Source organism: Betta splendens, chromosome 19 (assembly GCF_900634795.4).
Source record: "Betta splendens chromosome 19, fBetSpl5.4, whole genome shotgun sequence".
Classification (NCBI taxonomy): domain Eukaryota; kingdom Metazoa; phylum Chordata; class Actinopteri; order Anabantiformes; family Osphronemidae; genus Betta; species Betta splendens.
The window spans coordinates 4916729-4932989 of record NC_040898.2 but is presented as its reverse complement, the minus strand read 5'-3'; the positions used below and the strand labels follow the sequence as shown (position 1 = coordinate 4932989).

General features: G+C 47.3%; 3 protein-coding genes and 1 long non-coding RNA gene across 9 annotated transcripts in view; 3 read left to right on the top strand and 1 right to left on the bottom strand.

Annotated features, from left to right (window-relative positions):
- Positions 1–4378, bottom strand: part of LOC114845848 (uncharacterized) — a 31218-nt gene extending 26840 nt beyond the window's left edge. For 3 of the 6 annotated variants that reach the window (XR_008693213.1, XR_003783941.3, XR_008693210.1), the window contains exons 1-2: positions 3751–4108; positions 3096–3599 (exon numbers count right to left, since the gene is read on the bottom strand). This is a non-coding gene — a long non-coding RNA (uncharacterized LOC114845848). The other 3 variants (XR_008693212.1, XR_008693211.1, XR_005896998.2) reach the window with 3 other exon arrangements.
- Positions 4254–8125, top strand: gdf10b (growth differentiation factor 10b). The gene is made up of 3 exons (XM_029135000.3): positions 4254–4809; positions 5899–6791; positions 6900–8125. Exons 1-3 carry the CDS (start codon positions 4563–4565, stop codon positions 7089–7091), a joined length of 1332 nt encoding a protein of 443 aa, XP_028990833.2. The 5' UTR covers positions 4254–4562; the 3' UTR covers positions 7092–8125.
- Positions 8126–8277: 152 nt separating this feature from the next.
- Positions 8278–10989, top strand: gdf2 (growth differentiation factor 2). Its single transcript, XM_029134999.3, is given in 3 exon segments — positions 8278–9156; positions 9158–9417; positions 9890–10989. Coding segments are annotated over 3 exon segments (1347 nt in total). The 5' UTR covers positions 8278–8968; the 3' UTR covers positions 10789–10989.
- Positions 10990–13113: 2124 nt separating this feature from the next.
- Positions 13114–15845, top strand: rbp3 (retinol binding protein 3). The gene is made up of 4 exons (XM_029134985.3): positions 13114–14393; positions 14653–14843; positions 15010–15152; positions 15236–15845. The coding sequence occupies exons 1-4, from the start codon at positions 13197–13199 to the stop codon at positions 15559–15561; spliced, it is 1857 nt and encodes a 618-aa protein (XP_028990818.1). The 5' UTR covers positions 13114–13196; the 3' UTR covers positions 15562–15845.
- Positions 15846–16261: the final 416 nt, after the last annotated feature.

Genomic DNA, 16261 nt, shown 5'->3' with positions numbered 1-16261 from the left:
CAGCAAAGTCAATTTCATCTCATTAGTCAGACAGGTTTATGAGTGATAGCAGCCAAAGGCCTAGTGAGTGGCCGATGTCCGCCCTCTGCTTCATTTCATTGTGAAATCTCTGTGTGGAAAAATAACAAGACGCTGAGCCAAGTGGCTCATGGTTGAAAGAAAAGAAAGAAAGAAATCCAAGCCCTCTGAGACAAAAGACTTCTGTTGTTTCTAAATCAAAGGGGGGGGGGGGGGGGGGTTGTGTTATTTTGTTCACATTTGCCATCTGAGACCCAAAGATCTTTTGATGCAAACATTATGATTCAGCCTTGAAGCTTGGATTTCACCTCTGCCCCCAGTGAAACACACACACACACCTCCCATCCCAAATGACCAGAAGAGAATGAATAAACACAGAGCCAAAGTTTCATCCAGGGATTAATTCACATCAGCGCTAGACCTTGTAGAAGCCTTAGTCATGGGCCGTCCAAATAATTAATAATGTTATTTAATCCCAAAATAAAAAAATAATGTCCGTCTGTTTAAACTTTTAAACTTCTACGTCTCACTGTATTTTGCAGTTCATTTTACTAACCAACATGTCCCAGTGGTTGAAGTGCAAACAAGGGACAGGATTTATACAGAGACAGGACATTAAATTTTATAGCCCCTCATGCATCTTACAGAAGCAACTGTAAGATATGATAAATCACAAAGAAAACTCAAACTGTGAGAAGTCACCATGACATCCTAAAAACACACATCCTGGACATTTGCTGAAAGCTATTCATGCCTATGGGATCTCTATGAATCAGGATCTGTAAGTAACTCTTGGCTATTCTTACTTAGCCAGAAATGTATTAACTATATCTAACTAACAAAGTACAATTCCACTGCAGATTAAAACTGAGAACAGACAAGCATTCAATGACATTCCAGGTCCTGTGATGTGCCAGTAGTCGATTCAGTGCTGAATGAGCCACCTTTGACCGTAATAAAGATCCTTTTATTTACTGGCAGTGCCCTCTCACAATGTCGTTAGAAGCATATCAGTGACTAAATCTTTTGACAGTTTAAATGTAGATGTACGCTCTGTTTTGATTTCAACCAAAATATGAATCGACTCAACTGTTATGTCTGTTTTTATATGTCTAAATTTATTAAACGCCTTGCAAAGCAAGTATAGAACCAAGAAAGAGTACAAGGCAAATAGCAATGAATGAAGACGAATGAAGCAAAAATAGTAATAGTAAAAATATTTAGTCCCATGTCTAAATTACTGCATATTCGTCAACTCCTATCGTGAAAAGAATACCCCAATAAACTAATAAACACAAAGTTATTTGCAAAATTTACAGTTTTGGGTTTCTTGATGGTTGTTTTCCTGGAAATAAGCCCAAATCAGAAACAGGTGAAGACAGTCTATTTTTCATTCAAGGTTAAAGGAAAGCTTTACCTCAACATTATGGTCCAAGCGTTCAGCTTTTATGGCCTAGGCGTTTGATAAGACGTGTTCAGTGTGTGTTCTGACTGGGAGGGTGTTTAAGACAACATTTTGCTCACTAAGGGGCATGAAAATGAAGATAAATTATATTTCCTGCATATGAGCAGTTCTTGTGTAGGACAGTAATGACAGAGCACTAGCTGGGCTAAGCATCAGTGAGCTTCACCTGACTACCATCGATCTTCATTTACAGGAACTGTACACACACGAAGGCAAAGTCTGGACTTGATTGGGAGTGAACACAGAGGCGGCTGATTTGTCATAATTTGGGTGACAACCTGTGTGACTGGCATGCTCCTTCACTGACCTCTCCTGTTGTAAACTGATAAATTGAGAAAGTAGTGAGGAAAAAAGAAAACAGCAATGAGAATGGTTTCAGAATTTACTATATCATTATCACAGTATCTAAAGTTTTGTAATCGATTTCTATTTTAAATTTAACACTTACTACTCCGACTGTGAAATTGAAATCTTAATCTAATTAATAAATCTAAATTATCCATAAAAGGACAAGTGGTTCATAATGATTTTCATTTATTTAAAATGCATTTAAGTCACATTTACATATACACATCCACGATGAACCACAATTAATAGCTCATTAAACCTCATCTAGAAACACACGCTACAATATTTTATTGACAAGTCTCCATCCCCTGACTCTCCCACAATGCACCGCGGGCTACCTATCTTGTGTAACCTTCTGAGTTTGCAGGTCTTCTGCTTTTTCTATATATAAAAAAAACAACAGCAGGTTTATTTTCCTGCTCAAAAGCGGGCATTCACCTGAAAACATACCACTAGCACAATCCCATCCGCACTAGCAAGTCCCGCCAAGGATTCTGCTTTCCAGTCCTGTAATTAGTTTGATTGGGTTCACCTGTCTTGTATTTAAGGTCTTAGTGTGCGCACACTCTTTGTCGGTTCATTGTAGCTCAAGAGTCAAGGTTTGCTTGTTAATTCCGTTTGCTTTGTGTTTTGATACATGTCCAGCTTTTTTTGGTACTTTCTTTTATCCCTGCACTATGCAACGGTTTTTAGTTTATTTCCATGCGATTTGGTATCCTGCTTTTAAAAGCAGGGCTTTTAGTGTATTTAATCTGCGTGTTTATTAATTAAAAGTATTTGTATTCTAGTTTGTCCGTGGGTTGTTGCATTTGGGTCCTCCCTTCTAGCTTGGCCCAGATCACAACACTGTGCCTATTTTACGCAGCCACATTCACTAGCCCATGAAACCGTATCTAAGCACATAATCCACAATAAATTCTTTACTTAAGTGAGCGCCCTGGACACTCCCATAATGCACCGCGGGACGGCCAAGCTAATAGAATACGCATTGTAACGAGAATACGCTGAATTCTCCACTATGGACAATTATTTTGTCCTACACATTGCACATCGCTTACGTTGATACTAACGTAGTGGGGCGGACATGATTCTATATGTTTTGAGTGAACTTGGTGACTTTCTCTGCCAGCCTGTGGTGTCCAATACACTAAAATTAGCCAACTAGCTAATACTAAAATAACGGTACAGTAGACAAAAGCATTTGTGAGATAAAAGCCGAAAACATCAGAAAACGTTTCGTTGATAGTTGTAAAACGTCTCATACCTTTGGTTGTTTTTTGCCAGAAAGCATAAATCCATATAAACATGGCCGTGGGAGTTGGAACAAGATAGTCCAGACTTCATTTGCGTTGCAGTATGAAATTGGCGCCTCTTTTCTTCTTCGTTTAATGGAAGTTGGTAAACGCCACCAAATACTTTGTCGCTACATTTTTTTTCCAAATCTTTATTGAACTTCTACAATTGCGCCATTGATGTTTTTCCCAAAACATTGTAATAACAAAATACAATAAAGTTACAATTTATTGTTTCCAAACTCACGTGTGATTACATAGGTAATCGTCACAATACAACAGCGTTATGTCTGAGTTGTGGATGAAATAATGAAGCTGGGGAGAGGGACGGATGTGAGGACTGACGCTCTCGAGATCAGGGGGGGAAAGTGCTCGTTGAACCAGCAGGGGAACTGATGACTTAAGGATGATTGATGCTGATGTTCGCCCAATGCATATGAATAACCTCAGTCACTCAGACTCAGTGCGAAGTAAACCTGTGACAACAAACATTTTAAGCACATGGTTCTATACAAATAAACTCCTGGAATTATTCACATCTTGATAATCACAGGTATTTCAACATTAACAACTATAGGCATCGGGCTTAGTTAGTTAGTAGTTGTAGCTATATACTACAATACTCACTTAGAAATCACTTTCTTGCTCAAAAACATGACGCAAAAACAGCGACGCTTTTGCAGCTTAATAGAGAATTACCTGGATGTCGCAGGCCCTGAGCTAAGGATACGCGCAGACTCGGAAACTCACAGATCAAGACGGATGGTGATAAACAAAGAGCGCAAACAGGAAGCGAGACCTTCACAATAAAGGACCGGAACCGGAAGTGTAACTGCCGAACATTATGCTATGGTAGTTTTAATAAAAATTAATATTTCAATTAACGATATTACAGGTCTGAATCTAGACAAATAGGTTTAAGCTCTTTTGATGCTCTGTCATCAAAATCTCCATTTAATGCCTGGGGGTTTCTCTTTGGGACCTCTGTTTACCTGTGCCCCCTCTTCACCACCTGCCCCCCCCGTGCCTGCTTTCCGTCAGATTGCTTGATCTCGCGTGTTTCCTTATTGTCGCGCTCGAGCTCGACGATTTCACGGAAAAACTGTAAAGTCTCAAACCGTCAACGCAATTCAAGGAAATCAGCGCGACCGCTTTCCACGTTCCCGCTGATCGCTTCATCCAAGAGGCGACGTGCCTCCCGTTGGCTGCGCGCGCCGAGGCGTCACCATCTGTCACTCAGCTGCGGCGCCTCAAGTATGCGTCCTTCCCCGGTCTCCTCCCAGAGTGGCAACAGCTGTAGCCTGTGGAGCACAGGTCTAACATCCGTACCCCGAGACCGGCTTGACGTTGGCGTCGGAAACCAGAGCGAATAAAGGAATCTGTTAGTTGTCTTTTAAAGTCAATCCAAGCTTCTTTTTAACTGGATAACAACGTCGGTCATGGCGAACCGGGCTTTCCACGTGCTGCACTTGCTTTTGATCCTGCAGCCCAGCCGGAGTAAACTACTATCCGGTGATTTGGGGGACGCCGACGTCTCACCGGCGGCGGAGCGGCGCGTCTTGACGCACGACGCCGCAAACCGGGACATGGTCTCCATCAGCATGTTCAAACTGCACGAGAAGTACAGCGAAGAGCCGCAGAGTCAGCGGGATGGGAACACCGTGAGAAGCTTCAGAGCTGTGCCGAGTGAGTGAGCGCACGGCTCCATTTCGTCTTGTAGTAAAATGAAACACTGAGTTTTTTTATGCTGATCCTATGTTCAAGTTGCCACTACTCTTTTTTTGAACTAACAAACAATAATTAGAAATTTTACAAAATATTAAATAAAGTAGAAAGATTAAAATGGCATCTTTTTAAAACACTCTACTCACTTATTGAAATTGATATTCAAAGGAAACAGTATACTGTAAATAAGCATAAATGATATATATTCAATTCACATCATCTAAATCTGAACTCAGCTGTGAATGTATTACGTCAGCCTCTTACTACCTCAAAAATCAGAATAGCTTTTAATAGCTTTTTGCCTGAAATGGTAAACTTTCCACCATGTGCATGAAGTAAGACCTTGAGAAAAGATCTGCGCTTAATTATTCCATCAGTCGGACACTAAATGTTGTGAGCACAGGTGTTTTGTCAATCACACAGCAGCTCTCATCGCATCACTTTCACGCTCCGTCGGACCCGAGATTTACTGTAGTGGAGAAAACCTAAAACCTCAAAAAAAAAAAACCCGATAGTTTCCCCCGGTAGCTGGAGCGGCTCAGGTGAAAGACAAGAGCCCATTATCACACCCAGATACTGGCGGCGCAGCAGAAAGCCTCCGAGGAGCTCCCTCTCCCGTAAGCGTTTCCATGTGTCCGCCATCCGCCCGCCCCCGTGTTTGTCTTTCAGGTTGCGGTGGAAGTGCGGGAGACAGGGTTCAACTTCAAGAGCGCGATCTAGGACGGGGGGGCGGTCGTGCGCGAGGCCGCGCTTAATATTTTCCATGCCGCCGCTCATGTCAGTCAGATGTGTTGAAAACGAAAGAAATGCAGGACGCCGTTATTCACGTCAGTCAAACTCAAGAGTGAAAAGGTGGGAGGAGAAAGGGAGGCACAGCTGCTCCCTCAGGATTTCAGCATCTGTTTAACAAAACATCTGGGACCGAACCAGTAAACAGTCGCTTTTAGACCCAGCAGAAAAGCTGGATGAAAATAGGGTTCTTTTAAATCAAGTTCACTGGGTTTTTTCTGTCATCTGACTCATTCCTCTATGTTCTTTAAAACTCCACAGAAGTGTTCCGTGGCAAAGAGGCGCTTCAGTTCAACTTGTCCTCCATCCAGGACTCAGAGGTCGTCCTTTTGGCCTCCTTTCACTTTCTCCACAAGCGTCCGCGCCATCACCAGCGACCGTGGCGCTTCCGCAGGCCCCGCCACGCGCTGGGCGGCCTCCAGAACCGCCATCCCCGCTCCCCGCAGCTCCTCTTCCACGCGACGTCCCCGGACTCGGCTTCCGCCGCCCCGGTGGGGAACGTGACCCTGGCCCCTTTCAGGAGGGGCTCCTGGCAAACGAGGGACGTGACGGCGGTGGTGAACCGCGCCAGGGCCGTCGGGGAGCTGGTGCTAGTGGTGGAGTTTGACACGGGCTCCGGGGCCCAGCAGGGGGGCGGTCCCGGCCGGGAGCCGTCTCCAGGCAACCTGCCCTACATCCTGGTGTACGCGGACGATCGGGCCATAGACGAGCCCAACAGCGTGGCTATGTCGCTGCAGCGCTACGGGCCTTTCCCCATGGGCGACGACTCGGCCGCCGCCGCCGCGTTACGGATGCGGAGGGACCTCCACCTCCAGATCGAAGCCAATGACATCCCGGAGGTCCCGTTCGACACCCTGAAGACCCACGAGCTGTGGCAGAACACGTACTTCCCGGCCAAAGCCAGGGCGGCGGCGAAGCCGGCGAGGCGGCAGGGCCCGGAGGGCGGCGCGGGCGCCGGGAGGCCCCAGGTGCTGAGCTTCGACGAGAGGACGATGAAGAAGGCGAGGAGGAGGCAGTGGAGCGAGCCCAGGGTGTGCTCCCGGAGGTACCTCCGGGTGGACTTCGCCGACATCGGCTGGAGCGAGTGGGTCCTGGCGCCGAAGTCGTTCGACGCCTACTACTGCGCCGGCACGTGCGGATTCCCCATTCCCAAAGTGAGAAGCCGTCACGAGCCGGGCCGGATTCCTAACGATGGAGCGGGCTCAGGTTAACCCCCCCCCCCCCCCTCTCTCTCTCTCTCTCTCTCGTTCTGCTCTTTTCAGGCGGCGCGGCCGTCCAATCACGCCACCATCCAGAGCATCGTCCGAGCCGTGGGCATCGTCCCCGGCGTTCCCGAGCCGTGCTGCGTCCCCGAGAGGACGAGCCCCCTCAGCGTCCTGTTCCTGGACCCCCACAGGAACATGGTGCTGAAGGTCTACCCCGGCATGTCGGTGGACACCTGCGCCTGCCGATAGGGGCGGAGCCACCGGGCCGCGGCCATGGGACGAAGGATACAGCACTAGGGCGAGTTTCGGATGGAAAGCACAGGGAGGACACCAGCCGTGGGTGCAGGTCCCGTCTCTCACTCCCGGAGGTGTAAAAAGTGCACTCGATCGTATTCCAGTGTTCTCTGCAAAGTCTCCACTGTACGTTCTGACTGGTTGTTGAACGGTACAAAACACCTGCAGGTAGATCTTCATCTCCGGTCGTCACTCGCAAGCTGTTTTCAATCCCTCTCTCGGCCCTTAATCACATCTGGAGATTTGCCTGGTTTAATATCGGCTCTGATCCCCATGTCTGGAACTGGATCCGTCTCGATTGAGCCGAGCCCGCGTTTCTGACGTCGGCGTCCTCGTGCCGTCCTCTCCTCAGACACAGGGATGAACTCCATGTAGGCTGTATATGCTGTCGCTACTAATGCAAACTAACCTACAGGAGGGACACGTTTTTGTCACCTTAGCAAAAGAATGTGATTCGTATCTGGGAGGTCATTGTTTGGACGTGAACTATATTCCATGTTGTATATAATCTGCCCACTGAGCGTTTTAAATAGCAGAAGCAGCGCCAGAGAGAACACGGCGCGCTGCTGCCACCTGCTGGTCGTTCGCATGAACTACAGTTTATTGTGGCTGCTCAGAAACATAAATACCATAAATGCAGTATGATGATATGTACATCTTGTAATTTACACAGCAGTGACGGTCATTTTTTTTGTAAGGCGTTGAAATATAGCATGAAGTGAAACATGAACATGATGTTTGCTTGGTATGAAAATAAACTGAATTGTACATACGGTCAAATATATATTGTTGGCTTTGTTAGGATTTATGAATGTGTATAAGCTATGTGTACATTTACAATGACTGTATATTAATCCATGAGTAAGCATTATATAACTTTATATTAGCCTGCATATATTTAATTTAAAGTTCTCCTGTTGTGCTTATTTGTACGTGTGTATTATGCTCATTGTGTTTCTTTTTTAATTAAAGAGCAGGCGTTGGTGGTACTGGTTGCTTTTGAATAGATTTATAAAGTTATATTTTGCTTATTCTTTCATGTAAAGTCAATTCATTTCATTTTTATGACACCCTGACTTGAACAATTAGGAGACGACATTAATGTGTTTATCTCTGCTTGCCCACAGTTTCTGCTCTTTGCTGCCGGTGGACTCGGTTGTAGCCTTTAATCGTCCGTGGCAGATCCTAAAGCCACGAAAGCCTGTTTTTATGAAACCTGGTGCTGAGCGACTGCGCGAGAGGCAGAAATTCCAAGATAGGCCGGACGCGGGCCAACGTCCCCAGACACACTGGCTTGTGATGTCTACTCGGGCCTCACAGGAACACAGGGTGGTGGTAAAGGCTGTTTCCATCATAAAACAGGAAGTCACCTTCCGTCAGGTTCATTGTCATCTGACGTCTCCTCACCATCGGACAAACAGTGGCGTCAGCTTCGAGGTCTCCAGCAATAAACTATACAGTAACTATTGAAATCTGCTTTTTGAGAGGATTATTAATAAACAGTTGCTTGTCCATTTTAGATTCTGGGTTCTGGGAGGTACGGTTCTTGTTTATGCCCTGGCCTTTTCACTTTTACCCTCTCGCTGGGAAAAGGGAAGAAGAGTCTCCAACTCTCTCCTTGTTAGTAACCTTGCAGTTCGCAGCGTCTCGCTCATTATCGCTGTCAAGTGTTTACAGTGTCTTCATTAGCAGGCGGCCGTCCAACGATAACAGAGCTTAAAAGAAGGCCCACATGACGGTGATAAGCACAGACAAGCTCCTATTTTAGTTGACACGAGTCTCCCTGTTTACTCTGGGAGCATGGGAGCGGACACCAGGACAGTGGTCCTTGCATGGGGGGATCTGCAGTTTCCAATTTTGTCGCTGAAGAAGGAGAAGGTAAAGTCGGTGCCAGCTCAGTGGGTCAGAATCGCGTCCATTTCGAAATGCGGGACTTTTCCAGGACCTTTGTGCTCCGGCTGTGCTTCGCGCTGGGGCTTTGGGTCGGCTCCTGCACCTCTAAACCTCTGAGCAACGACATCCAACGAGGCCCCGCCGGAGGGATTCCTGCCTCAGCTGTCAGAGGAGGGCTTTCTGGAGGAGGGAGACCCAGAGTCTTGGATGGAAAGGGTCCTGGGGACCATGAAGGAGGGCTTTTTGAGGAAACTCAACCTGTCGGATGTCCCCCAGGAGCACAGCAAGATCTACCCTCCCCAGTTCATGATGGAGCTCTACAACAAGTACGCGTCGGACAGCGCGGCCATCCCTCAGTCTGATGTCATACGAAGTTTCACTGTGCAAGGTACACGATGCTGGAAAGTCAGGATAAGGGAATGAAATAATAAATTACTGTAAGGTTTAAACCTGGCTTATATTTCCCATTTTCACTTACTACTTCCTGAATCAGTGAATCAATTTTTTTCTTCTCAACTTAATTAGATTTGCTTACAGTGTTTTTTTAGTTGTGGCCTTTGTCTTTATTTAGTCCTGAAGAGTTTGAACATGATAAAATAAAATAAAATGAAATGAAATAAAAAATCTAAAATAAATGTAAATTTTTATTTTTAATTTTTTCCATTTTTCAATGGCCGTGTTTAAGATTAACTGTTAATTGTTACTATTGTTTGAATAGAGTCTGATCATGAACTAGTATATGAGCCAAGGCCAAACATAACAGATGCAGCATGCTACAGGAAATGTACCAGTCTCTTTGTTATTAGACCATTACGATACGAGCTGTAGCAGTAGATCAATAATATCTTTCTCTTTGACAGAAATCACTCTCTCTGTAACCAATGGCACAAAGTCAAGGTACAGGCTGCAGTTCAACGTCAGCATCCCCAGCCATGAGAAGATCACCACCGCTGAGCTACAGTTCTTCTTCTCGCCAGATGCCGGGTCAAAGGTCACCTCCGCCACGTCCAAGGCCACCGTGAATGTCTACGAAGTAGTCGACGGCGATTCGGCACCGACGATCCAGCTGCTGGTGGGCAAAGAGGTGACGGGTTCCCAGAGCCGGTGGGAGATGTTTGACGTGACCGCAGCCGTTCAGAGCCGGGTCCAGTCGGAGCGTAAAGCCAGCGTTTTTGACGTGGTGGTGGACGGGAAGGAGTGTGAGGCTGCCGATGCGTGTTCAAACATGAGCCTCACGGTTGGAGACAACACTTCAGCAGCTTTGATTGTCTTCTCGGACGACCTCGGCAGCAAGAGGAGGGAGACGAAGGAGGAGCTGAGGGAGATGATCGTCCACGAGGAAGAATCAGTGTTACAGGCGGTCACTGATTGGAACCGAGCGGGGCAGCGTTCAAACAGCATCGACGTGCAGCATCCGCGGAGGAGGAGACGGAAGGCGGAGAGGGAGTACTGCCGCAGGGCGTCGCTCAAGGTCAACTTCAAGGAGATCGGCTGGGACAGCTGGATCGTGGCGCCGCCGGAGTACGACGCCTTCGAGTGTCGGGGCTTCTGTTACCACCCGCTGACGGACGAGTCCACGCCCTCCAAGCACGCGCTGATTCAGACGCTCATCAACATCAGGGACCCCAAGAAGGCAAACATGGCGTGCTGCGTGCCCATTAAGCTGGACCCCATCACCATCATGTACCAGGAGAACGGGCGCCTCACTATACGGTACCTGTACGAGGAGATGAAGGTGGCGGAGTGCGGGTGCAGGTAGCCGGATGGTGGCGGAGGTTTGGTGGCGCGAAATGAAAACTAAGACTGCGTATTTAAGTATTGGGGCCTTTTAATAAATACGGCTTTTGACAAATTAACTGCTGCTTCTTCGTGTGTTGTCCGGTGTCTGTGCTTCAACTGGTCCTACAGGAGTTTACTGTGTCGACAACCTCATTATGAAAAACACAGGAAGTCAATGTCAAAGAATGCTAATGTATATATATATATATATATATATATATATATATATAAATATGTTTGCCCATTAACATCTGTATTTTCATTATTCTAGTACTAGTACCTGTTTTTAATTATTTTTCAGACTTTAGTAAAGTTATTCTAAAGAGATTTTGTATAAAAGAAACTACAGCATATAGAAACATTTTGTTTTATATTAAGATGTAATCAGTGCATTACTGTAATTTGTCTATTATATAAAGTAAAACACTGGATGATGTTATTATCGTGTAAGCCTAAAATAAAGCGGTCTCCCCTCTGGGCGTAGATGTCAACCCTGAAATCAAAGTGCTTCTACTGACCTTTACTGTACGTCTCATCTCATCAGTCGGCGTCTGACGCCACCGCGGCGTCTCCAGTTTGCAGTTGACGGTGCGTGAGACATGTTTGGATGCATTTGACCTGATTAATTGACAGTAACGTAATATAATACATAAATATTTTATCAAACAACCTAAAACCAAACATCTGGACGAACATGTTAATTACAGTAGCATGTATATTAACTAACATTTGTATAATGCATCAAATGAGCAGTATCCAGCGTTTATCTCTGCACATCTGTTTGCCGTTTGCTGCTCCAACATCTGTCTGGACCTGCAGCTCTGCCTTTTATTGCCCAGCGCTCAGTTCACCCTGTTTCACAAACATGTACAGCAGACCATCTTCATCTTAAGTCAGCTTGTCCAAAAACTACTGTATGTCAACAGAGGAGTGACCCCAGACTTGACCCTTAAAGCTCCAGAACCAGCAGCACCACAAAGGATACAACAGCGGTGGGTTGGAGACCTTGATGCCTTTTCATCCGTCTGACCTGTGATCAAGGCAGTGACTCAAGGCCAAATAGGAGCACCGCAAAATCAGTACTTTTACAACATTTACAAATGATCAGTTAAGAAGAAACCTTAAACACGGAATCTGTACAGGACAAAGAAACCTAAAATGCAAATGTATCTACCAGATTAACAATAAAAATGGAATCAATATACAGGGAGAAACGATAAAAGGGGACGTCATCAGAGAAATCTGCACCACTGCAGATTAAATACATACAGAGATGAGGAAAGGATTGAATCAACTGAGGCAATAAACCAATTGAATGTTAGGGAAAGTCCTTATCTGCAGAACTGTATCAGCTTCACATGTTCAACGAAGCACTGAGGGAAGAGGCTGTAGGTTCAGTATTATAGTCTCTTTTATGTATTTGTGTGGTTTTTAGTCTTAGCAGGTGTTTTGTGAATGTCAACCAGCAGAGGGAGCAAGAACCAAGTAAACCTGAGTCAAACCTGTGCACTCACACTTTTCAAAGGAGGGTAACGATGAGGAAGGTGGAACAAATGGAACAATAAAACAATGGTGCTACAACAACTATGTGCTTCTTCTCCTATTTTAAAATGTCTTACACCAATATCAGCTTTGTGGGAATCATATTTAATGGCACCAAATAATAAATAATAAAAAGCTAATAAATAATGTATGTGAAAGTATTTTCTGTTGTGATAGAACTAATATATATTTATATCATCCAATGAGTAGCGTTATTGGTTCGATGTGAAACATTGCATTCATTATAAAATGATCAAATCTATGAACACTATGTTACACTTCTCACGGAGTTGTTACATTTTGACTCCTTAGCGACAATGGAGATTTTAAGGAGAGATGTCAGAACTACACTCTTTCAGGGCAACTGCACTTGTTTTCCTGTGTACTACTCTTCTTGCAAGAATAAACCAACAGAAAGACAACTTTGATTAACCTTTTTTATTAATTCATCAATTCCCAACATTTTTTGCCTCTACATATACTTATGTGATTTTTGTACTTGTGTAGTTTGTACTTATAAATAACAGACAGACGGAGATATTATATTCTGCTAATATTATACTATTAGATAACTGTCTAACTTGTTTGAGAGCTTAGAGCTTAGCTCAGACTCTCAAAATACTTTGATAACGTTCAGCAACCCCTTCTTCTGGCCACTTACCCATTTGCCTGGTTATTTCTTTCGGGAGCACTAATCATAATAAGATTAGGGGTTTATTGTGGGCTAAATCCTCTTATGTGTGCGTTACCAGAACCCTTGCAGTGAAAACAGTGTCATTTGACAAAGAACCTCTCCGCAGAAGGAGGCCCGGCTCATCGGCAGCTCCTGTTCGCGCCCTCCAAGGGATGAAGATGTCGCAGGCTCTGCTCCTGGTGGTCGCTCTGTCGGCGTTCGGACGCGTCCTCATCCACGCCTCGTTCGACCCGAGCCTCGTTGTCGACACGGCTAAAATAATATTGGACAATTACTGCTCGCCGGAGAAGCTGGCGGGGATGGAGGCGGCGATTGAAGCCGCCCGGAACAACACGAGCATCCTGAACGCCCCTGATGGCGAATCGATGGCTGAAGTCCTGAGCGCCGGTGTCCAGGCCACGATCAGGGACCCGCGCCTGAAGGTCTCCTATGAGCCCAACCACGTCCCCGCGCCTCCCCGGAAGCTGCCTCCGCTGCCTCCGGAGCAGCTCGTCTCCGTCCTCCAAGCCTCCATCAAGCTGGACATCCTGGAGGGCAACGTCGGCTACCTCAGGATCGATCACATCCTCGGGGAGGACGTGGCTGAGAAAGTGGGCCCTCAGCTCCTGGAGCTGGTCTGGAACAAAGTCCTGCCCACCTCAGCGCTGGTCTTCGACCTGCGCCACACCACCAGCGGGGACGTCACGGGAATCGCCTACATCGTGTCCTATTTCTCCAAAGCGGAGCCCCTGATCCACATTGACAGCGTGTACGACAGGCCGTCCAACACCACCACCGAGCTGTTCACGCTGCCCACGCTGCTCGGAGAGCGCTACGGCCCCGACAAGCCCCTCGTCGTCCTCACGGGCGGCTCCACCAGGGGCGTCGCCGAGGACGTGGCCTACTGCCTCCAGAAGCTCAAGAGGGCCACCGTCGTGGGGGAGAGGACGGCCGGGGGTTCGCTGAAAGTCGACAAAATCCGAGTGGGCGACACCGCCTTCTACGTCACCGTGCCGACGGCGAGGTCCATCAATCCGGTCACCGGCTCCACGTGGGAGGTGACGGGCGTGACCCCGGACGTGGAGGTCACGGAGGAGGACGCGCTCGCCGCCGCGCTCAAGGTCGTGGACCTCCGGAGCCGGGTCCCGGCGGTGGTCGAGGGCGCGGCGGCCCTGGTTGCCGACAACTACGCCTTCGAAGAGGTCGGAGCGGACGTCGCAGAGAAGCTGCGGGAGCGGCTGGCGAACGGCGAGTACGGCTCGGTTCTGTCCGTGGAGAGTCTGGAGGCCAAGTTGTCTGAGGACCTGAAAAAGCTGTCTGGGGACAAAGGGCTGAAAACCACCAGCAACACTCCACCTCTGCCACCGATGGTGAGGCCCTTAATGCTACAGTACCTGAAATAATAGCACAATAATATCACTTTAAATTAGCACATTTTGCTGATTTGATTATTAAAAGCTCCACTGTAAATTTTATGTATATAAAATGAAGTGACGCCATGAAGGCACTAAACTAAATGTGAAAGTGCTAAAGAATTGTCTAGTTGTTCCATAAGAAATTTAAAACGTCAGTTATTATATACAGTAAAGAAGAGCATCACAGCATCGTCGCCCTCGTCTCTCTCACCAGAACTACTCCCTGGAGACGTACATCCAGCTGATCAAGGTGTCCTTCCACACCGACGTCCTGGAGAACAACGTGGGCTACCTGCGCTTCGACATGTTCGGGGACTTCGAGGAGGTCAAGCCCATCGCCCAGATCATCGTGGAGCACGTGTGGAACAAAGTGGTCCACACTGACGCGCTGATCATTGACCTCAGGTGCGTTCTCGCGCTCCGTCAGGAAACTGCGCGCTGGTACGTTTGTGTTCTACTCACCTGCTAAGCTGCTAAAGGCTGTGTCTAAATATACAGCCAGGGTTTGTCGGTCCCCGTGACTTCCTACTTTAAAACGTTCAAATCAAGGCCTCTGCGACTGTGTTCCCAGGAACAACCTCGGAGGCCCCACGACAGCCATCGCAGGCTTCTGCTCCTACTTCTTCGACGCCGACAAGCAGCTGGTGTTGGACAAGCTGTACGACCGGTCGTCTGGAGCCACCACGGAGCTCCAGACGCTGGCCGAGCTCACTGGTAACACACGGCGTCCCCCAGTCGGACCGCCACCACTACACCGCGCCTTTAACGGATCACCCCGCTCTCTCTCCCCTCCCCAGGGGCGAGATACGGCTCCAAGAAGAGCCTCGTCGTCCTCACCAGCAGCGCGACCGCCGGCGCCGCCGAGGAGTTCGTGCACATCCTGAAGAAACGCGGCCGCGCCATGGTCGTCGGCGAGACCACCGCCGGGGCCTCCCACCCGGCCAGAACCTTCCCCGTGGGCCACACCGGCGTCTTCCTCAGCATCCCCACCGTCCGCTCGGACACGACCGCCGGCCCGGCCTGGGAGCGGGTCGGCGTCACGCCGCACATACCTGTAGCAGCCGCCGTCGCCCTGGAGACGGCCAAGGGCATCCTCAGCAAGCACATGGGAGGGCGGAAGTGAACGGGACGGTCCCTTTTGGTTTGGGAGCCCAGCGGGTTCAACATTTAGAACCCTTAAGGATGTAGGTTATGTGAAAACTATAATCTGTTAGTAGTCGTCTCAACCTTGTAGAGCAAAGGTTCTTCAGCATTGGAAACTGTCCTTCAATCACATCACATGATGTCATCGTTGTCTCTGAACGACGCTGTATGTGCATGCCTTTAGATGGGTTGTATCAATTCCAATAGGAAGAATCAGCGAACACATTAAACAACATTTGCTCAACAACCTGTGTCGGTCAGTGTTTGCAGCAGTAGTAGTGCGTGTTTTTAGGTTGAGGAAGGAGGAAGTCCACACAGACACAGGGAGACCTGAACCCTGGACCGTCTGTGGAGCAGAACTATTAAATAAATGACTGATTTGCTGTACAAGTGAATCATAACTAGTAAATAGACAAACTATGACACTGCTCACATGCATATTTTTTATTTGTTTCTCTGTCTGGTTTGTGTAGAAGTGACACAAAATCAGATTGTGTCCACAAATATTTAGAGGAAGAGCGACTCTGGAACGCAAAGTGGGCGGAGCCAAAGGGAGGCAAGTTGAGTCCAGGGCTTTTTTAATTGCACTAAACTAAAAGTGGTGATTTGACCTTAATGGTTTTATTTTAGCTGTTGATAGACACATCTGCCGTGTGTTCCATCGATACGTGAATTAAGAA